Raw genomic sequence first — 23,316 nt, 5'->3', positions numbered from 1 at the left:
GGGGAGAGAAGGATGGACTTTAAAAAAAATCTTCACCCAAGGATACATATTTTATTGATTTTAGAGAAAGAGAAAAAGAGCGGGATGGAGAGAAACATTGATGTGAGAGAGAAACACTGACTAGTTGCCTCCCATATGTATCCCATCCGTGAATTGAACCCATAACCTAGGTATGCCCTGACCAGGAATTGAACCCGCAACAGTTTGGTGTACAGGACAATACTCCAACCAACTGCGCCACCCTGCCAGGGCATGAGTTGGTTTTTAATTGAAACTTTGAATTCTATGATATATGAGCTAAGTCCTTCTTAGGACTTGGAGTGGTGCCTTAGAGCTGTCCATTCCATTTATCCTGGAGGTGAACTGTTTCTTACTGAAGAGAACACAGTTTGGACTCTGCTATCACGAATGCCCTCTCCTCACTTAGGTAGACATGTTTGGGCTAAGTGACCCTACCTCTGGTGTTGGAGTTAGATGGCAATCAATCCGTTTCTACAGCTTAAAACTCTGTCCCAGGACATAGAAGCTGCCAGTGGAGGTGCTGGGCTCTGGAACAGAAGGATCGGTGACCTTCACAACAGAGGCTGCCCCGCTGTAAGCAAGACTCGGGTGCAAGCTCCAGTTCTGGCAGAGAGGCCAGGAGAAAAGCAGAGCATCATGCATTGAGCGGCCTGCGATGGCTTTCAGGAGGCCTTCTTTCACATGGGTTCCTGGGTCAGAGAATCCGCTATTACAGCCTCACGGTAGACCCTGCGATGGAGTTTGAGTAGGTTTCTGACCCTTAGGATCTCGGACTTAGATGCCTGCTGAGGGAGAGCCATCATTTGTCCCCGTGAGCCCGGGGGAAAGCCACACAGTCTCCGTCATCAACAGCAGGGGCCAGGGACTGCCCTGCACGTGACTCTTCCTATGGTGTGGGTAGGAGCCACAGAAGACACAGGCCTTCAGGAGTGCCATCCGCCCTGCGGACACCCAGGTGTCCCCGGTGCTGGGGAGCCCGTGGGAACACACGGCTGTTGCTGGCTGCTCTGAGCAGCACCTCCCCTGCGACCTACCTTCGGTTAGTCCATCCTCCGAAGGCTGCCTCCCGTCCTTCCTGATCCCCCCTAGAATGGAAAAATATAAAAGTAACTCTCCTCAGTGTTGTCGCAGTCTGTTTGCCACCTGCCTCCTCATCTTCCTGTTTAACTGTACCCCCGTCACAAAAACACGCATACCTTTTAACCGAATTGCAGCTCATGCAAGGAGTGGATCACGTTCGAGTCATACCCCACTCTCACGGTCACACTCTCATTCCTCCCTCCCTCACCTTGACTCCTCCCCCCTCCCCATCCCATCCCAACCTTCCCTTTTCATCTGGAGGAGCTGAGTTCAAGGCGCTGGATGGCGTGGAAGAGAGTGAGGAGAAACACAGCCCTTGCAATGACTATTCTAGAGACGATGGATGTGGAAGACAAGGTGAGTCATACCTGGCAGCATGTTTTTCAGAAATCTTTCAATATGTCACTAAAACTTAAAAGGAAAAAGTTTTTACATAGAAGCATAGCTAAGGCAAGAGGTGAAGTAAAAATAGAAGAATCCACCCAGAATGTGCAGAGATCTTAATCTGTGAGGCAGGAAATAGGAAGGGCACGGTGAACAGTGCTGCCTCTTCATCTGAGTTGTTCCCTTTGGCTTCGGGTGATTTTTATGTATATTTTCCAATGGGATGAAGTGAAGCCCACGGTGCATTGTTTTTTGTGGGGATTTTTGGGTGCATTGTTTATAGTTACATTGTTTTTATATTTTCTGGCCATCCTCTAGTCACCTTTTATGGGTATAATTTTACTGGTTGCAGCCCTCCCCCCCCAAAAAAAAAATAAAATAAAAAGTTTCCTCTAATAGTCCCTGCAGTGTCTGTACCGAGTGGGAGGACAGAACATTCTAGACTGTGTACTCCAAAACCTACCATCTAATTCTGTTTCTGCCACGAAGCATGTCCCTTGCCCTCCGCTTCCAGGTCCTTCCCTGTCCTGGGAGGGCAGTTGGATTTGATGATTTTTAAGGTCCCTTTTACCCTAATGTTGTGATTTCTTGAAAATGTTGTTTGCTGGCGTCGCCCACACACTTGGGAATGAGAGGCGAGTGGCTGGCGCCGCCCTCAGAGATCTGGATGCAGATTGTTGCACTTTCTTATGTAGGCCACCGGCCGCCATTCACACGCGTCTGAGGTTTCAGAACAGGAAAATAGGTGGGGTTAACCTTGCCCACGAGAAGCATCTTGGCGGAGTTATGATTTCAGTTGAAAGATGTGTTTTTGCGACGGGAGCACCGCCGACGAGCTGAAGGCTGGTTTGTGTGCTCCGGGCAGCGGTGCGGCCATGATTCTTTCCACCTGTGAGTACGATGGCTTTGTCGCTGGGCTTCAGGCGTGTTTTGTTCTGGGCACGGTACTGGTTCTTGAACACCGGAAGGTGTTTTCTCTAGGGCATAGGGCTGGTGACATTTTGAGGATCCTTTTCCCCCATGGGACAGGGTCTTGTTATTTGAATAATCATTGTGGTGATATCATTTTAGTAAATGCTCAACAATGAGAGAATGCAAAAGAGAGCAAAACAAAAAACTGTCCTTAAATCCTCATGAGAGAAATTGCGTTTGAAAGGTGACTGTTTTTTAGAATGATGTCTAACGTCAACAACTTGGCTGAAGGCGAGGAAACCAAGTTCTAGCTCTGGTCTGCTGCAGCCCAGGTGGGTCACCTGTGGCAACTTCTTTATACCAGGTTCTGTTTTCTCCTTCCTATTGATTTTAGAGAGAGAACAAGGACGGGAGGGAGGGAGGAAGAGAAAGAGAGAGAGCAATTTGTTGTTCCACGTATTTGTGCGTTCACTGGTGGATTCTTGTATGAGCCCTGATTAGGGATCGAACCCACAACTTTGCTGTATTGAGATGAGACTCGAACCAACTGTGCTTCCTGGCCAAGGGCTGTATCAGGTTCTCATCTATAAAATGGTGACTCTCCTTTTTGCCCCCCTTCCAACAAGACATCATAAAGAAACAATAGATAAAAAGGACACATCCTTCCTGAACTTAATTTTGAAGTTGCTTTGGAAGACTATTTCAGTCCCATGTGCAATTTTTGGAAATGCTTATTAATTTAGCTCAGAGGGCCTTATCATGCAAATAATTAAAACTACGGAAGAAAAATAGCCTTTGATCTTAATTCTGAATGACAAAGGAACCAAGCTTTTAACAAAGCCCAGTCGCATCAGATTAAAGCAAAGGCCAGCTAACAAAATTTTTACAGTTCTGATTTTTAAGTGGCAGTAGGAGAAAAGGGATTGCAATTTTAAAATGTTATCTGTTTAAGCCAAATCACCTCATAGGACCCAACACTAGTTGTAAGAATTTGTAAAAAACTAAACCCGGTTATTTCAGTTAACTGACCTGAGTATAAGTTAGGGTCTTAATCCTCTGGTAGATAAACATGGGCTGTCTGGAGCGCAGGCCAGGCAGAGCCAGGCAGAAAGCGCTCAGAGGCAGCAACCTCTCCCGCCTCCCCCAGGGGCAGGACCGAGATGAACAGTGACTTAATAAAAACCCTTTTATTAAAAGCTATGTGAGCATCTGCTCTTCATTTCTCCTGAGGTCAGAACTAGGGAGAAGGCTGTAAATTACAATGGGAAAGGTTGGGTTATATATAAAATAAGGAATGGTTGGGCCAACAACTAGGGATTGCCCAAGGGGTGAAATAAGAGACTGCCTATCGGCGAGGATATTGTGAGGATCTCTCTGTCTAGCCTGGAAGGACATGGATTTGACGAACTCTCCCTGTCCTTCCAACTTCTGATAATTTGATTTGATGGTAAGAATTACCTGTTCTTTCTGCTATAAATTACAAATTGACATGGCTCCTTTTTCCTTTTTTTTTTTTTCTGGGTAAAACCAAATATTTACTGTTGATAAGAGAACAAGCCTCCAAGATATTACTGCAAATCCAAAACATGCTTGTGTGTGTCTGCTGGGCCAGAGTCATTTGCCAGATATTCTTGCTGTTTTAAGTGCTGTGTACCATAGAAATCTGGCCTCAGGCTGCTGCAGGGCAGGGCATGCGAGGAGAACATGGTGGAAGGGGAGACACTGATCAGACTGAATGGGAGAGAGCCCGAGATAGCTAAGAACCAGGAGGTCATGGTTCAATTCCCAGTCAGGGCACATGCCTGGGTTGCAGGCCCCATCACCATTGTGAGGCGTGCGGGAGGCAGCCCATCAGTGATTCTCTGTCATCATTGATGTTTCTGTCTCTCTCTCCCTCTCTGAAATCAATGAAAAAAATATATATATTAAAAAATAGCCCTAACCGGTTTGGCTCAGTGGATAGAACGTCGGCCTGCGGACTGAAGGGTCCCAGGTTCGATTCTGGTCAAGGGCATGCACCTTGGTTGAGGGCATATCCCCAGTGTGGGGTGTGCAGGAGGCAGCTGAATCGATGTTTCTCTCATCGATGTTTCTAACTCTCTATCCCTTTCCCTTCCTCTCCAAAAAATCAATTAAAAAAAATTTTTTTTTAAATGCATGTTTCTGGACTCATCTCCGTAATTTGACCTGGGAGGTGAAGTCGGGACCCCTTCCTCGGACTGTCTTTCTAGAGCCTCTTTTTTCCACGCCTTCTTTTATTCCTTCCTGTATTTCATTCCCACACCAGCCCTGCTACGTTAAATCTTCCATTATTACTATTCATATGAAGACAGAGGGTGGCTGTCCAGCCAGTCCCTACGACGGCCACTCCTGTCTTCATGCCCTGTGCAGCCCCTCTCCCTGAGGACGCACTGGGCCCAGTAGCTCCTCGTGAACAGAATATGGAAAAATGATGGAGTGCAGCCTCTGAGATGAGGCGCAGCCTGTGGAGAGCCCCATCGTGGGCAGCCAGGGCGCACGGCCTGCTGACTGCCGTGGGAACCAACTTGGAAGTGAGTCTCAGCTGGGTCCTGCTAAGCCGGATTCCTGACCCGCAGACATTGTGAGATAGAAAGTGTTTTACACCTCTGAGCTTGCAGATCATTTGCCTCCAACAGTTGATAACTAATTCAGTGGCAAAAGGAGAGAGAACCATGGGCCCAAAACAAACTTGGCCATATTTACCACCACTCTGACTCCGCTGGAGTCAACTTCTTAGAAACGGAGAACTTCTCAGTGTCAGTGAGGGCGTGATTATATGTGTCTTTTCTTTTGTTTGTAAACCATCGCACTGTTTATCCCCTGCACTGCCTATCATCACTGTAGGCATGTTTGTCACTGTCTGCAAGGCTTCCGTGCCCTCCAGGGAGCTGACCTGCAGACTCCCCTGTCGTTACTCAGTGAGGCCCACTGGCCAGCATCGTCTGTCCGCTTCCTGCCCACCGAGGGGCAGAGAGCACAGCTGGGCACGGTGCCAGCCACCCCCGCAGGCCTTGTGGCCGAGCGCTCCTCCGCATCATGAGCTGGCCAGATGTCTAAGGTGTGATTTCTGTGAGCGTTTCACAAACTTGCAGCTCACTGACAGCAGTCTTCTAGGAAATCACTATTCAGACCTGGGGGCGGGAGAACTTGTGTGTGAGACGGCTGCTTCCCAGCTCACGTCCACTAGTTACGGTAAGGAATCAGAATTCCTGCATAGAGCACACAAGGGCTTTAGGGTGCTGGGATGTTGGGTGCTAGCGGTGGCCCTGGCAGAGGCTGGGAACGGATGCATAGTCTCTGGGAGCCTCTGCTCTTCCTTGCTGCACCCTCTACTCCCAGGAACCCTCTCTCCCCTGGGCCCAGTCCCCTCTCTAGCTTCCCAGCCTTCTAGAATCTTCTCGCCCCTTCCTCGCACTCAGCAGCCCTTTAGGCCCCAGCCAGACCAAGCACCAGTCTGATCTTCCGCCCAAATGTGTCCGTTCACTGTCCCATGAGTGAGGAAGCTGTTTTCGGTTTGTAAGCAGTGAATCTCTTAATGTAGTCATTCCTCTTACTTTAAGGTTTCACAGACAAGGATAATGTTAAAATCCAAGTTTGGGCTCTAACAGAGGGTCGTTAACTTATTTTGTCCATAGGTTAAACAAGATCAGCATCTCTGATGAGCATCATTTCTTAGAAAAATGGACATTTTTCTATCAAAAAGAATCACAGGAGTGTTCCTTGAGCATTTCTGTTCAAGGGTGTGTTCCTTTAATGTCAAAAGGAGGCACACACACAAAACAGGAATAATTTAATGTCTCAAATATATAGAGTGTGGAATCAGAATGAAAGATAGCTTTCCAAATTGGAAAACATTTTAATAAAGATTGCAGAGTATTTCTTTCTTTCTCTCTCTCTCTCTCTCTCTCCCTCTCCCTCTCTCCCTCTCTTCCCCTCTCTACCCTTCCATTCTCACTCTTACTCTTCCCTCCCCTTCTTCCTTCCTTCCTTTTTCCCTTTAATTGGTGTTTTTTAAAAAATATATTTTTATTGATTCCAGAGAGGAAGGAAGAGGGAGAGAGAGAAAAACATCAATGATGAGAGAGAATCATTGACCGGTTGCCTCCTGCACACTCCCTACTGGTGATCGAGCCTGCAACCCGGGCCTGTGGCCTTGACCAGAATCGAACCCGGGACCCTTCAGTCTGCAGGCCGATGCTCTATCCACTGAGCCAAACTGGCTATGGTTGGTGTGGGTTCTTGGCCCCACATCTGGGAAGCCTGTTCTGATGCCGAATCAGAGGTAGAAATCACCTCCCAGATAACAGGTAAGTCCATTACAATGTGTCAGTCTTCAAAAGGCCCTGAAGAAATAGGTCTGTGGTGGGAATGTGTGACATCAATGAGGCAGTCTGGCCGTTCTGTGAATGCCTGGGGGGAAAGAAGGCATGTCTTGTAGTGAACTCAGAGGCTCAGCTCCAATCACCTGGAGCCCTTTCTCCAGAGCCACAGGGGGTCAAGGCCCTTCGGCTGCAGAGGCTGTTGACACCGGAATTCCTTGCCTTACAGCCAGGACCTGGAGTGTGCGGGTGGGCCACGAGCCTGGTCTTTGGTTCAGGGCAGCTCTTGAAACGGAGCCAGTTATTCTTGTTTCCAAACAGAAATCACTAGCCAGGTGCCAGGTATGAGGGCCACATTCAGTAGGAATGAATTTCACTTGAACCACGCATTCAAAACGAAACTCTGACATCGGAAATGCCAGGGGATGAACACGAGGTTATGCTGATACCTAAACCTCAAAACATTAGAAACGGAAGGAACGCCGCTAGCGTTGTTTCCCAGACAGCCGCGGCCCCACAGCTTTTCATCGGATGTTTACTTGTGCTGAAAGGCGGCGAGGAGCTGTTCTGGGAAGGGGTGCTTCTCACACCCGCTCCGCTCCAGTGCCCCCTGGTGGAAACCGGTTCCCAGACAGAGCCCTGTGTAGCCACCCACTCATCTGGAGAGGAAAGGAATGCAAATAGGACCTGCTCCGATGAAAGAAGCGGGGGCAAGCCTTCCCCAAAAAGAACACAAACACCTGATCAAATGAGAGGCTCCCCTGCCTAACCCAGGAGAGATGAGCCGGTTCCAAAAGGTCACAGAGACTCCATTGGACGTGATGCCCTTTTCCTGAGTTGCTGGTACATGATAGAGAATTAAGGATATTTGCTGGGGAATAAGAAGCAGATGGAACGAACAGCGCAGATGTCAGCCTGGGAGAGGAAGCCCTGGTTCCTTCCCGCGATAATCCTCCACCCCGAATATTTCCTTCCAGTGTGCAAATAGTCATGGCCCACCTCCGGGGCGCGTTAGCTTCCTGGGCAAAAGCCCTGGTTGTGCACGCGTGTCTGCCTAAACTCGGGGTTTTCCAAAGGCACAGAAGCGCCTCCTCTCTGCAGGTGTTCAGCAAAACAATCCAAAGAATGGTTTCCGTAATCACAGTGTGCACGTGGCAGTGGCTCTCCACTCACTTATTCACCTGGAAAACCCTGTCGTGCTGTAAACTGAACAGGACCGTGACTCCAATAATCATTGTTATCGGCTTGGGGATGAGTCAGTCCTTCAATCTGTAACGATGCCTAGTGTCTTGGATGGGCTGGTAGACTGGGAACCCAGAGAAGAATTTGTTCCACGAAGGCCTTCGGCTGACTGGATGAGGCCCACCCACATTACGTTTTACTCAAATCCACCTATGTGAATGTTACTCTCATCCCCAACACCACTCCCAAACAAGGGCTGGCCAGGGAGCTGTTCGGCTTGCACCGTTTGCTTTTTTACTTGCTCGGCAATTATTTATTGGGCAGCAACTGTGTGCGGGCAGCTGTGCTGGGCAGAAGGGAGGGAACCGTCAACGAGGCCGAAGCTGGCCTTCCTGCCCACAGCTGCTGCTGATCTCCGGGGGAGAGAGAACAAATACCCTCTCATAATGAAAGCCGCGGCAGTGTCGGGTGGCACCTCTATTGGAGGGCAATTGTCCTTGCTATTGAATCAGGAAAAACAAGTGTTTGAAAATTCTAGGATCCAGAAAGCAAAGGTGACTAAGGGAATGCCGTTGGGTTTATAATCCCCCCTCCTGCCGTGTGGTCATGCGTTTGAGTTCAGTGTACAGCAGAAGGCTTTTTTCCCAGTTTCAGAGAGCAATTCTGCCTGCTGGCTGATACCAGCAGTTTTGCTTAGAAAGTTGTCTGTATTTCATTTTAAGGTATTAGGGTGGTTAACTTGATGGTTCAACTTGGCTGGGCCATAATGCCCAGATATTTGGTCAAACATGATTCTGGATGTTTCTGTGAAGGTGTGTTGGGGATGAGAGTAACATTTACATAGGTGGATTTGAGTAAAACGTAATGTGGGCGGGCCTCATCCAGTCAGCTGAAGGCCTTAGTGGAACAAATTCTTCTCTGAGTTCCCAGTCTACCAGTCCATCCTACTAAATTTTGGACACACCAGCCTTCACAACCCTGTGAGCCAATTCCTTAAAATAAATCTCTCTTTCTGTTCACTCTAATACAGGTGTCATGCTTAGATGAAAATGCCTTTAAAAGAAACTATAGTACAACATGTTTACTATTATATCATTTATACCTTATCAAGAATAAGTTTCGGAGTCTCTCTGAAGAGCTGTTTAATAGTGGGAGAGAAAGCCCATTAGAGTCGGGAATGGGAGGAACATTTGCCTCTGAGTCAGGGGTAGCGTATGGGCTCCGAGCAGAGAAGCTGGGGGCTGAGGATCCGCTTTGGCTCACTTGGCCTTGTTCCTGTTTCATCTCAGAGGGAGAACCACGTCAGTTTCTATCTATTTACTTTAAATATATCCTGTGAATATCCCCAGAGTTAAAGGAACTGGGTAAGGAAAAAAAGGCTGAAAGTTAAATGATCAACTGCTATGTTCTAGGCACTTTACCTCAGCTACCTTTTATTTTTCCTACCCTCTACACATCTCCTACAATATATAGTGATTCTTTTAAAAAATTCTTCAGTATATAGTGATTCTTTATCAGAATACAGATTTTTATTTTTATTTTTTTAAAATATATTTTATTGATTTTTTACAGAGAGGAAGAGAGAGAGATAGAGAGTTAGAAACATTGATGAGAGAAACATCGATCAGCTGCCTCCTGCACATCCCCCACTGGGGAAGTGCCCACAACCCAGGTACATGCCCTTGACTGGAATCGAACCCGGGACCTTTCAGTCCACAGGCCGACGCTCTATCCACTGAGCCAAACCGGTTTCGGCAGAATACAGATTTTTTTTAAAAATTTTTTTAAGTGATAGTTGGCATACAAGACTATATTAGTTTCAGGTGTTGAACCCAGTGATTAGACATGTATTTAACTTTCCAAGTGATCACCCTTGATAAATCTAGTACCCATCTGACAACAGATATAATTGTTACAATATAATTGACTGTATTCCCCATGCTGAACTTAACCTCCCATGACTATGCTATAACTACCAATGTGTATTTCTAAATCCCGTCACCTTTTTCACCCCCTCTCTAACCTCCCTCCCATCTGGCATCCATCAAAATATTCTTGTATCTATGAGTCTGTTTTTGTATGGCTTATTTATTTTGTTTTTTAGATTCTACATGTAAATGAAATCATCTGACATTTGTATTTCTCTGACTTCTTTCAGTTAGCATAATACCCTCTATGTCCATCCATGTTGTTGCAGATGGCAAAATTTCATTTTTAAAAATGGCTGAATTATATTCAATTGTATATATGCACCACTTCTTCTTTACCTACTCATATATTGATGGGCATTTAGGTTGCTTCCATATCTTAGCTATTGTAAATAATGCTGCAATGGACCTGGCTGGGTGGCTTGGTTGGTTGGAGCGTTGTCCCATGTACCAAAAGGTTGTGGATTTGATTCCCAATCAGGGCACATACCTAGGTTGAAGGTTCAATCCTTGGTCAGGGCACATAGAGGAGGCAACCAATGGGTTTCTCTTGATGTTCACAACGATGTTTCTCTCTCTCTCTCTCTCTGTCTCTCTCCCTTCCTTGCTCTCTAACAATCAAAAAAACATGCCCTCAGTGAGGATTAAAAAAAAATCTTTAAAAAAATAATGGTGCAGTGAACATATAGATGTACATGGCTTTCCGATTTAGTGTTTTGGATTTCTTCAGATATACACTCAGAAGTGGAGTTGTTGGGCCCTCCTTTGTCCCTTGTTATAGCCTTTGTTTTAAAGTCTGTTCTGTCTGGTATAGGTATTGCTACCCCAGCTTTTTCTTTTCTTTTCTATTTTCATGAATTATTATTTTACATCCAGTTACTTTCAATCTGTGTGTGTCTTTTAATTGAAGTGGGTCTCTTGTAGACAACATATGTAAGGGTCTTTTTTTTTATCTGTTCTATATATATATATATATATATATATATATCATATATCTTTTGATTAGAGCAGTTAATCCATTTGCTTTTAAAGTAATTTTAAAAAATATGTTTTTATTAAAAAAAAATTTTTTTTAGAGAGAGAAGAAGGGAGCGGGGGAGATGAGTAGAAACATCAATTGGCTGCCTCCTGCATACCCCCACCTGGGGATTGAGCCCACAGCCCAGGCATGTGCCCTGACTGGGAATCAGACTGGCAACCTTTAAGTGCTAGATATGTATTTATTACCATTTTATTATTCATATTTTGACCTTTTTTAAAATTTTTTTGTTATTAAACTTATTATTATTATTATTATAGATGCCCCATATAAACCAGCATTAAGAAAAACAAAACTGACCTAACCCAATAAAACCTGGATTTAAGAGCCAGAAACATATGCTGTGAATTTACTATCCCATGAAGACAGAGCATTTGGGTAGTTCTCATTCTCAGAAATCCCAAGGTGAAAGAAAAAAGATCAGTTTACATATATTCATCCCATGAAGGAGCTGGTTTAGAAGTGTAAGGTTGCTGTCTCTGCGAGGCAGGGGCAGGGGTGGGAGGCAGTTCCCTATATACTCGATCACTGCCATCTTAGCCCGATCCTGCTGATTCTGATTTGGGATCTCCAGCATTCTCGTGTAGCCCCCATTCTGACCTTGGTACCAAGGGGCCAGCACTTGAAACAGCTTTGGGATCAAGTCCTTCTCATCACCAGTTTCCAATTTAGTTGACAGCATTTGTCCTGTCAGCCAGAAGTCAGCCATGCGCATGGCTCTTTCGTTGGTGTCGCCCAGCTTCTCGGCGTAACCCCTCATCTCGTCCACGCGCGCCCAGGACGCCTGGATGCGTTCGTGCCGCACTAGTCCGGTCAGCAAGTTCCGCAACAGGTGGATGCGGGACTCGGGACCAAGGCCCAGGCGGCGGTACACGCGGCCATGGGAGATGGCAGCGGCGACCGACAACCGCATCTTACCCGCTGCTCCCTTATTTTGACCTTTTTTGTTGTTGCTTCTTCTTAAAGAAGACCCTTTAACATTTCTTGTAATACTGGTTTTGATGAACTCTAGCTTTTCTTGTCTGTGAAGCTCTTTAACTGCCCTTTGATTCTAAATGATAGCTTTGTTGGTAGAGTAGTCTTGGCTAGGTCAATGCTTTTCACGAATATTTCGCGCCAATATCTTATGGCCTGCAAAGTTTCTGTAGAAAAATCACCCTGGACTTGTATGTCCATTTCCTTGATCAGGTTAGGGACAGTTTCTGTCATTATTTTTTTCAAATAGGTTTTCAATTTCTTGCTCTCTCTCTTCCACATCACCATGAGTCTCCTTACTATCCCAGAGTCTCCTTACACTATCCTCATGTTTTTGGATTCTTTTTTCTTCTTGCTGTTCTGACTTTTTTCTGTTTCCTTATTGTCTAGACAGCAGGATTGCTGCCCAGCACTGCTGCTCTGAGTTATTCTGAGTCCATGTATTCTTCTAAATTCTTCCCGACTACTCCAGGGCTGGTTCTTCCTCGAACCCTGCCCAATGTACTCACTGTTGGGAACTGAGTCCAAGTTCCTCCTTTATCTTCTGCTCACAGAAACACAGGCCAAACCTCAGTGGCAGGACAGAGCGAGAAGCCATGAGAAGTTGTGGGTGTATAGGAATGAGTCTTTATTGCAGAACCAGTGTCCACATAGCCATCAGACAAGACAGTTTCTTACAGTAAAATCCATACAGGCAGGCAGCCAGACACTGACTGGTGAATACATATCTTTCTCACAAAAGCAGCATTAATCTCTGTACCCACTGTTAGTATCTGAGCAGCTGTAAGCTGCCCCAGACTCACCGCCTTACATTATAGCGGCACCTGAGCTCTCCCTTAGAGCTATTACAGCCTCAGTAGCTCCTCTGGCTCAGCAGCTTCTCCCGTTTCCCCTGCCCGGCACACTGGCTGGTTAGCATGGTAGCTGTATCCGAGCTCTCTGTGAGCTCTTAGCCTTAATCATAGCAGTATCAGCTCTCACCGCCATCTGAACTCTCTAGCCTCTCCTGCACACAAAGGAGCTACATTCTCGGTGTCTTACTGTCTCTGCTTCTCTGAGCTCCCTCTGCCCAACTGCTCTCCCTCTAGCACTTCACACACTCTTGGTCAGTAAACTGTACATTACTCCAGAGGGAAAAGGGCTAGTTGCCAACAGTGACATCAGTCATTTGGGTTATAGAAGGGCACAGGGTACCGTGTGTCCTTGCACCCACTTGGTATCTTAGCCTGATGATGATTTCCAGGCTCAGAGTCCTTAGACATCTCGTTTAGGCTCATGCCAGAATGACCTTGAACATCCGGTGTATAAATAACAAGGCCTCAGTGCTCTCATTGGCGTGGTTCCCACACTTCTATTCCAAATAGCTGATTTGATCCTCTGCTTCATATACTCTACTGTTGATATCCTGTAAATTATTCTTCATTTTAGTTAGTGTATTCTTCATTTCGGAGTGTTTCTTTTTTTTTTTATGGTTTCCATGTCCTTTTTTTATGCTGTTGAAGTTCTCATTAAGTTTCTTGAGCATCTTTATAACCATTGTTTTGAATCTGTATCTGGTAGTTTGCTTGCCTCCATTTCCTTTAGTTCTTTCTCTGGAGATTTCTCCTGTTCTTTAATTTGGGACCCGTTTATTTATCTCCTCATTTTGTTGCTTCCCTGTGTTTGTTTCTATGTGTTTGGTAGAGCTGCTACATCTCCTGGTCTTGGTAGTGTGGCCTAATGTAGCAGGTGTCTTGTAGGGACCAGTGGCACAGCCTCCCCCATCACTTGAGCTGGGCACACCAGGTGTTCCTCCCATGTGGGCTATGTGTGCCTCCTGTTATAGCTGAGCCTTGATTGCTATTGGCACGTCACTGGGAGGGACTGACCTTCAGGCTGATGGCCTTCAAGGCCTGGCTGCAACTTAGAGGACGAGCTGCTGTACATGGGCCGACCCCAAACTAGCAGGATTTGCTTCAGTGGGGCTTCGGTGCCCACTGTATTCGCCCTTTGAGAATGTCACTCGTGGGGGTGGTTGGGTTGTAATCTGGCATGGCTTGAAGCTATCCATTAGGTGCACAGCTCTAGGGCCTTCCAGGAGGTGCAGGCCAAGGTCATCCACTGCCTGTGCCCTGCCCATAGTCACCTGGCATGAGCTACAGTGATCTGCAGATGGCACTACTTGTGCTAGGCTAGGAAGTGCCTGAGAGAGGCCAAACTGCAAACTGAGGATGGCCTCTGCTAGTGCCAGCTCTGCAGCCACTTAGCAGGAAGCGCAGAGTACACAGAAAAGAGGTCAGTGTCCCTGACTAAATAGTCAGGTATTGCATGTTTTAAAAATTCTTGTAGTACACAGGTTGAAAATCACGGCCTTAGATAGTCAAATAAAACAAATAACAGCCAACACAACAACAGCCATAGGTATTCATGCCCTGTCTTAAACCATAAATATATATCCTCTATAATAAAAGGCTAATATGCAAATTGTCTCCTCGACCAGGATATCGACTGGGAGTTTGACTAGGGGGCTGGGCCAGCTGGCCAACCACCCACAGCCCCTCCCCCTGGCTGGCCCTGCCCGATTGGCCCCAATCGGGGCAGGCTGGCTGCACCCAACCTGTGCACAAATTCATGCACCGGGCCTCTAGTATAATAATAAAAATATAATATGCTAATTAGACTGGACAGCTGAACGACCTTCTGGACATCATTCTTGACGTCTTTCCAGATGAAGCCGTGATGATGGGGGTGAGGCAGAGGCGGTTTGAGGTGATCAGGCAGACAGGCGAGCAGTTAAGGGTTTAGGGTGATCAGGCTGGCAGGTGAGTGGTTATGGGTGATCAGGCAGGCAGGTGAGCAGTTAGGAGCCAGCAGTCCCAGTTTGCGAGAGGGATGTCCGACTGCCGGTTTAGGCCCGATCCAGCAGTCAGACATCCCTCGAGTGGGGGGGACATTCCCTGAGCGGGGGACATCCCCTGAGGGGTCCTGGATTGTGGGAGAGTACAGGTCAGGTTGAGGGACACTCCCAACCCCTGTGCATGAATTTTGTGCACTGAGCCTCTAGTAGGTCAAATAATAGAATTATATCTTATTGGTCACATCACATAATAAGGTTGCATCTGATTGGTTAATTCTTGGTACCAGAAATCCTATATACAATTATAGGTACCTGATTTTTTTTTTTAATTTACTTTGGAGCAAAAGGGTAGGTAATTATTATTATTATTATTATTATTTTGTAAATCAGTCAAAATTATACCTTTTGTATCAGATCAGCAAAATATATATATTTTTGGCATGCTGCAGAATTTTAGTAATTAGATTATGTGTGCCGTGAAATGAAAAAGGTTGAAAATCACTGCCATATCCTGTCCTAATATAAAAAAATTGCACAGCAGAGATGGTTTAGTCATTTTATTTAGCATCTCATTTAATGCTTGGTTTTGGACAAGCTTTTTTCTTTCTTTTTATTATATCTAGAACAAAAGATTAGACTTATGGCCCACTACAAGTGCTAGCTAAAGCCCCGGAAGCTCAGTTTTCTTCAATTTTGCTTCCACATGGTGGAACAGTTGACCACAAAAGATCGTGGTAAGCCTAGCTTTCTCTGCAGCCAGCATCGAGCTGTGAGATATCATGTGGTGAATGAGGTACTGAGAAGTGGAGCCCAGATCTAACATGATGGTGTAGCTATTGGGGAAGCCTTATTTAATAGTTATTTATTGAGCTTTGCTATGTATGAGGCACTGATGTTGGATGCTGTAAAGAAGACAAAATGTATAAGATGCAGTCCCTGAAGTTGGAGAGCTTACAGTCTAGATCAGTGGTTCTCAATTAGGGGTGATTTTGCCCCCTGGGGACATTTGACAATTCTTGGAAACGTTTTGGTTTTCACAGCTAAGAGGAGGGGGCGTGTGTGTTAGTGGGTTGTGGAGGTGTTGGTGCTGGCATGTAGTACATAGAGGTCAGTAATGCTGCTAAACAACCTACAATACACAGAACCAGCCCCCACAACAAAGAATAATTCAATTTAAAATGTCAATAGTGGTTTGAGAAACCCTGTGAGAAACTGAAACCTACATAAAGAAATTTTAATGACCATCTAATTAAGGGCCACAGGGTAGGGTAGAGCACATATTCTTTGAGAGCCAAAGGAAGGTAAGTTGGGAGTGTATTGCAATGGCCTTCCCCCCTCCCCCTTTTTTTCAGGCCAGAGGCAGGCAAGGTATCTGTGAGAGTAGAGCAAGTGGGAGAAGCTAGTGTGGCAGGAACTGGGGAACACTAAGAGTCAAAGTGGGATTGGCCATATGATGGAAGAAGGCCTTTACCGCAGGGAAGGTAAAGTCTTGATGCCATGTGTGCTTAAGAGTAAGAGTCAAAGTGGGATTGGCCATATGATGGAAGGCCTTTACCGCAGGGAAGGTAAAGTCTTGCTGCCATGTGTGATTAAGAGTCTTTTTCGTCCTAACCAATTTGGCTCAGTGGATAGAGCGTCGGCCTGCAGACTGAAGGGTCCCAGGTTCAATTCTGGTCAAGGGCATGTACCTTGGTTGCGGGCATATCCCCAGTGGGGAGTGTGCAGAAGGCAGCTGATCAATGTTTCTCTCTCATCGATGTTTCTAACTCTCTATCCCTCTCCCTCTCTGTAAAAAAATCAATAAAATATATATATTTTTAAAAGCGTCTTTTTGGATATTGAAGATATAGAGCAGTTGGCTGAGACAAATTTTTAGGGACATGAATATATAGAATGGATTGGAGGAGAGAGGGCTCAGAGCAGGGGATTTGACCAGGTCATTCAGTCACTGAGCAAACACTGGTTGCACAGAGGTTAAGAGCAGAGACTGTGGTATCAGCCTGCCTGGGATCCAGTCCTGCTCTCCATTTACAAGCCCTTGACTCTCAGCAAGGGAGATTCTCTTTGTGGTTAAAATTCAGCATTGTGAAGTGCCATCTACTTCACATTGTGAGGATTAAATGATTAATGCAGAAATACAGGTGTGGGCTGAACAGGGCTTGGGCTGGGTCGGTAGCAGGAGAGATAAGAAGTAAAATGCCAATTTGAATAGAACAATGGCAGATTGAATGTTAAGTATGGGGCTCAGGAAGAATCCAAGATTTCTATGATAGATTCGTACACACACAGACATGGCAAATTGGGAAGGGAAACCGACAGAATAGTTTTCTTATTGGGACTAGCAAGGAAGATGATAATTTTGGTTGGGCAAAAGACAGTGGTTGAAATAAAGAAATAAGCCTTTTGCAACTGTCACTAAAAAATCATGTATAGCCCTAGCTGGTTTGGCCCAGTGGATAGAGCATTGGCCTGCGGTCTGTGGGGGTCCCAGGTTCGATTCCAATCAAGGGCACATGTCTGGGTTGCAGGCTCAATCCCCAGTGGTGGGAAGGGGGGGCGGGGCGTGCAGGAGGCAGCTGATCAATGATTCTCTCTCATCATTGATGTTTCTATCTCTATCCCTCTCCCTTCCTCTCTAAAATCAATAAAAATATATTTTTTTAAAATCATGTATATGTAAAAACTTACTAATGCTAAAATATGCACCTATCTAACCCAAAATCTTACCTGATTTTCTGGAGATTTTCCTTCTTTGCAATCTACAGATTTTAGTTTTTGAAATATTTCAAGCATATGGAAAAATAAAGAGAGTAATTAACATGCCAGTGATTATCCAAGGAGTAAACTGACCATTATCAACACTCTTTGGCTTGGATGACATTACAGGTCCTCCTCAACTCATGATGGTTTTATATCCTGATATTGAAAGTGGAAAATGTCGTAAGTTGAAAATGCATTTAAAACACCTGACCTACCGAGCATCATAGCTTAGACCAGCCTACCTTATGCGTGCTCAGAACACAAGATTCAGAAAACGCTGGCAATGTTGGTTGTGCGATCGTGTGACTGACTGGGGGCTGTGGCTTGCTTCAGCTGCCCAACATCACGAAAGAGTATTGCACCACATATCACTAGCCTGGGAAAAGATCAAAATTCAAAGCATGGTTTCTACTGAATGCATATCGCTTTTGCACCGTTATCATCTTGAAAACTTTAAAGTTGAACCATTGTAAGTTGAGGATCATCTATAAATGGTTTTAGTTTATCTTAAAACATGAGACCATAGATAATTGTTGCTCACCTTGCTGGACCATCTTATAAAGGTTTCTAGGCTGAACACAGATTTTACTCTGCATTGGCCTATGGCCAAATTGTTCTCCATCTTCAGTGTCTAATAAGACTCCCTACCACATAGACAGTCAGGGTCCTATCTTCCCTTACTTAAAGGACTTTCATAATCTCATTCTACACCACCTCTCTTACTGCTCCCTGTGTCCGATTGTCCCTGTTTAGTCTGTCCCCAAATACAGTTTCCATTTTCTCATTAGGACTAAATCAAGACAGGTGGGCACTCTGAAAAGGTTATAACTTGATGCTTCTTCAAACCAATTCATTTACATATTCATTCACTCAATAAATATTTGTTGAGTATATATATTATGTGTCAAACACTGTTCTAGCTCTTGGGATATAACTGTGAGGAAAATAGACAAAGATCACTGTTTATCTTCTAATAGGGGAGATAGACAGTAAAAATTAATAAACAAATGAATTGCCTAACACATTAGAAAATGAGAAATGCTGTTTAAAAAGTGAAAAAAAAAAGAGTACTTGAGAAGGTGAGGTTTGAGCCAACTTTAAGGACCGGAGTGAAAAAGGTTAATACTTGGGTGAACAGTGATCAAGGCAAAACAAAAGCAAAGAAGCCATGGTGAGAACAGGCCTGGGGTGCTCCAGAAGCAGCAGTGAGGGTAGTGTGGCTGGAGGAAGTGAGCAGAAACATACTGGTGAGAAGGTGAGAAGCCATAGGAGGCAAGGGCATGAGAGTTTTATAGGCTATCGTGAGAAATTTGGCTATATCTCCAGTGAAATGGGGAGCCATTGTGAGGTTTGGAGATAAGGAGTAACATGATCCTATCTAGGTTTAAATTAATCACTCTGGCCATGGTGTTGAGAGTAAACCATAGGAGGTTCTAGATAGAAGCAGGAAGAAGTTAGGAGGCCGTTGGTATAATCTAAACAAGATGATGGTGGCTTAGACCATGGTAATAACAGACGGGTGGGAAAAAACAGTAAGATTCTGTGTGTGTGTTAAATAGAGGTGAAATAAATCATGAAGCAAAATGAATCCTATATAATAAAAGGGTAATATGCAAATCGACCCTAATGGCGGAACAACTGGGACCAACTGGTCACTATGATGCACAATGACTGCCAGGGGGCAGACGCTCAATGCAGGAGCTGCCACCTGATGATCAGTGTGCTCCCACAGGGGGAGCTCTGCTCAGCCACAAGCTGGGCTGATGACTGTGAGCGCAGCGGTGGTGGTGGGAGCCTCTCCCACCTCCTTGGCAGCGCTAAGGCTGTCCAACTGTGGCTTAGGCCCGCTCCCCGCAGGAAGTGGGCCTAAGCTGTCATTCAGACATCCCCTGAGGGCTCCCGGGCTGCCAGAGGTATGTCTGGCTGCCAGCTTAGGCCTGATCCCCTAGGGAGTGGGCCTAAGCCGGCAAGTGGACATCCCCCAAGGGCTCCTGGACTGCGAGTGGGCGCAGGCTGGGCTGAGGGACCCCACCCCCCCGAGTGCACCAATTTTCATGCACTGGGCCTCTAGTATATACTAGTAAATAAAACAAAACAAAAAATGACAACATAAAATGTACCATTTTAACCATTTGTAAATGTACAGTTCAGTGGAATTAAGTACATTCACCTGTGGTACAGCCATCGTCACCATTCATCTCCAGAACTTTTTCATCATTACAAACTGAAACACTTGGATATATTTTTAAGGCAGAATCAGAATATTTTCCTGACAGGTTGAACTGGGGTGTGAGAGAGATGGGTCAAAGGTGACACCAAGATTGTTAGCCTGTGCATCTGGAAACATGGTCTAGCTATTGACAAGATGGACAAGGATGGGCAGAGCACATTTAGAGAAGGAAGAGAAGGAGTTCAAATCAGATTTCTTTGTTAATTTGAAGTGTCTACTAGACATCCCAGAACGACTAGTTGCTATGATGCACACTGACCACCAGGGGGCAGACGCTCAATGCAGGAGGACAGACAACTAAAGAAGATGTCAGGACTTCTATCCCTAGTTTCTACGGGGGGGGGGGGGGGGGGGGGGGGGGAGCCTTGCTCAGCCAGAAGCCATGAGCCAGGTTCATGGCTGGCGAGTGCAGCTGTGGTGGCGGGAGCGTTAAGGATGTCGACTGCTGGCTTAGGCCTGCTCCTGCGGCAGTTGTCAGTCAGACATCCCCTGAGGGCTCCTGGACTGTGAGAGGGAGCAGGCCAGCCTGAGGACCCCCGATCCCTGAGTGCAAGAATTTCGTGCACTGGGCCTCTAGTATATACATATTTAATTAAACATTTTTAAATTTAACATTGGTTAATAAGATTATACAGGTTTTAAATGTACAATGGATATCTACCTGATAAATGGTTTTTAAGCCACCGCTAGGAATGACACAATCAAGGGAGTAAATAGGACAGAGAAAAGAGAAGAGATCAAAATCTTTGGGGCAATTTAGCATTAGACCCAGTCTCAGAGGTTAGGAAGGACAAGAAGAAAGCAGCAAAGGAGATTGAGAAGGAAAACCAAGAGGATGTGGTGTCAAATGCTGTTGAGAGGTCAAATAATTTTAGGGCTTAGAACTGATCATTGGATATAGAAGTATGGAGGTCACTGGTGACCCTAACAAAGCAGTTTGGAGGAAGGGGTAGGGACAAAAACTTGAATGAGTTAAGAGAAAATGGGAGGGGAAAAACTGGGGACAGCAAGTAAAAACTACTCATTTCTAGATTTTACTATAAATGGGGAGCAAAGCTGAAGGAAGAAATAAGGTCTAGAGTGGTTTGTCTGTTTTGTTCTTAATGGGTGAAGTAACAGCATATTTGTATGCTGATGGGAATGATCCAGTAGAAAAGGAAAAATAGTGAGGTGGGAGAGGAAGGGAGTATTTTAAAATTTTTGAATTTGAAAACCTCCACATGTGGCTTTGGCACATTTTGTCACAATCTATACCATACTTTGACCTGCTTCACTCATTTGTGTAACCTACATTTTACTTTGCACCCCCTGGCCTGAATAGATACAGATCTCTATGAGGCTGTAAAACAGCACTGAAATAAATTGGTGTGACTATAAATTAAAACCACTCCCGCCAGGGTAGACAGAGACCTCAAGGGCTAATTAGTCGTGTTTGGGGGCAGGTTGCTCATGCAGACACTACCAGGTGAAAATTGACAGTCAGAAGCAATTGAAATCCAAACACCTAGTAACAAGTAATGTTGTGCAGATTTTTGGGACTTAGTAACTTATTTTATTTTAGCCTCCAGAAATAAACCTTGGGAAACGAGTGGTTTCTGGGTACAGGTAAAGACAGAGATAAAGCAATTAAATCAGGAATGAGTGGTGAAACAGCAGTGAGAGCAAAGATGTCTTTGCTTGGGCTTGTACTAGAACTCTATTTTTTTTTAGAAATAAGACATTTACCACTGGACCACCAGTGTGTCCATAGCCCAAAGACTGAGTAACACTTATATCCAAACCAGAGAAAGGCAAGTAACCAGTACATGAATCTAGATTTAGAAGGTCAACTTCTGTGAAAGGAAAGGGAACTAATATATACTAATTGCTTAGCCTGAATAGCTTTATTCTTCTCCCCGCTATTTTACCCTGGAAAGATGACCTATAGGGATTAAATGTGGTAGCCAGTCTCCATGCTGGCTTAGTGACCCCAACCTGTTGGTATTCATTCTTCTCCACCCTACACTCTATCCTGGAAAAGTGATCTGTAGGGATTGGTTCAACCTGCTTCCAAGCCTCTTGCTTGTGGTTGGGTTACACCCTGTGGGAGCCTTGGAAGGAAGGTGTGGTGAGGTTGTCTCAGGTTGGCTGTGTACCTCAACAGAAGATCATTGCTCCTATCAAGCTGGTCTCTGCTCCACTCAACATTCTTTCCCTGTTCTGGTCATTGTGGACCTAGGGATGATCATAGTTCCACTACTGCTGGACCCATGTTTCTGCGCATCTTCCGTGATTTCCATACCCCCATCCACACGTTTGTAACCAGTCCCTTTGTAAATGAAACTTTAAACATATTATTTTATTTTTTAAATTTCTTTATTGATTAAGTTATTACACATGTGTCCTTATCCCCACATTACCCCCTAAACAAATTATTTTAAGCATGTCATGTTTCATATTGGAGCTCTGACTGATAAATTAATTGGTATCAGAAGTGGCTCCAGGAAACAGAGTCACAACTGGATTTGGAATATATTTGGTCATATATTTAGAGGTCCAGGAATAGCCTCATTGCTGGGATAAATAACTCAATTATAAATTACTTGAGTGATCATTGGTGGTAGCCTGGGATAAAGGGGAAAATGTTGGCTGTAAAGAGCTGAAAGTCCCATGTATGAGAATCATGGCACAAACCCCTGGAGTAAAGGCTTGACCCTGTGCCAATAACTATTTTCAATTTGAAAAGTAGCTCCTGGCTTGATACTGGTGAATACTGAATGCCTGACCATGGATCATGAAATATTTATGTGATGCAAACCACCCATCATGAGCTGAGCTATCTAATTTACTGAACCATAAATCTGGGCATGCACTGCAGTAATCCATCAGAATATGGAAATGGTATATATGAAAATGGGCCCTAGTTGATCCAAGAAAGCTTCATGAACAGGTGACTTATATTCACATGGTACCTGTTTTTTTCTACTTCTCATTTAACTCAGACCAAAGGCCTCAAGAAGAATTCCCTATCAGACCTGATTTACAGACAGACCTGCATCCTGAGCCCACACGGATGGGAAGACAATAGCCATTGTGCTACAGCCTGATGCAGGGGTGCCCTAAGATAGTGCTGGAATAAAATCCTCCCAAAACTTTAAATACATGAGTTTGTTCACTTCATTAGGGCAAGATAGTGTCAGGCATTGCTCTACATTGACTCATGGGCAATGGCAAGAAGTTGGCCTGCTGGTTGGGAACATTGAAAGACCAAGATCAGGAGGTTGGTGCCAAGGAGATCTGGGGGAGAGGAATACATTTGAAACTCTTGCAATGGGGACAGAATGGAAAGATATCTGCAAGATTATCTATTATGTGGAGTTAGCCTTTTCTTAGTTTCATTGGTGCTTGCTCAATGATTCTCTGAATACTCTAACAGTGTGTCCCACAATTCAGAAGCAGCTGGCTTGACAGGACAGAGGAAGGGTCTGCTAAAGGCTCAATTACTATAACATCTAGGAGACAACATCTTGCAAAGTTGGAGTGGTGTCCTATAAGATGCCATAAATGTCTTAAAACCAGCAGCAAATATGTAGCCAGGATACGTGAGGAAAAATTGGAATGGCCCTCTCACCATTCAACCTAATAACTCA

General features: G+C 45.0%; 1 protein-coding gene and 1 pseudogene across 1 annotated transcript in view; one reads left to right on the top strand and one right to left on the bottom strand.

Annotated features, from left to right (window-relative positions):
• The first annotated feature begins 2,263 nt into the window (after positions 1 to 2,263).
• Positions 2,264 to 23,316, top strand: part of TXK (TXK tyrosine kinase) — a 62,686-nt gene continuing 41,633 nt past the window's right edge. Inside the window, exon 1 of the mRNA XM_006759258.2 lies at positions 2,264 to 2,376. Within this exon, the coding sequence (XP_006759321.1) occupies positions 2,289 to 2,376 (88 nt within the window). The 5' untranslated portion in view covers positions 2,264 to 2,288. The remainder of the gene's footprint in view (positions 2,377 to 23,316) is intronic.
• Positions 11,278 to 11,810, bottom strand: LOC102753949 (annotated as a pseudogene).

This window comes from Myotis davidii, unplaced genomic scaffold (genome assembly GCF_000327345.1).
Source record: "Myotis davidii unplaced genomic scaffold, ASM32734v1 scaffold455, whole genome shotgun sequence".
Taxonomy (NCBI): Eukaryota; Metazoa; Chordata; class Mammalia; order Chiroptera; family Vespertilionidae; genus Myotis; species Myotis davidii.
This window is presented reverse-complemented; position numbering and strand designations above follow the sequence as displayed.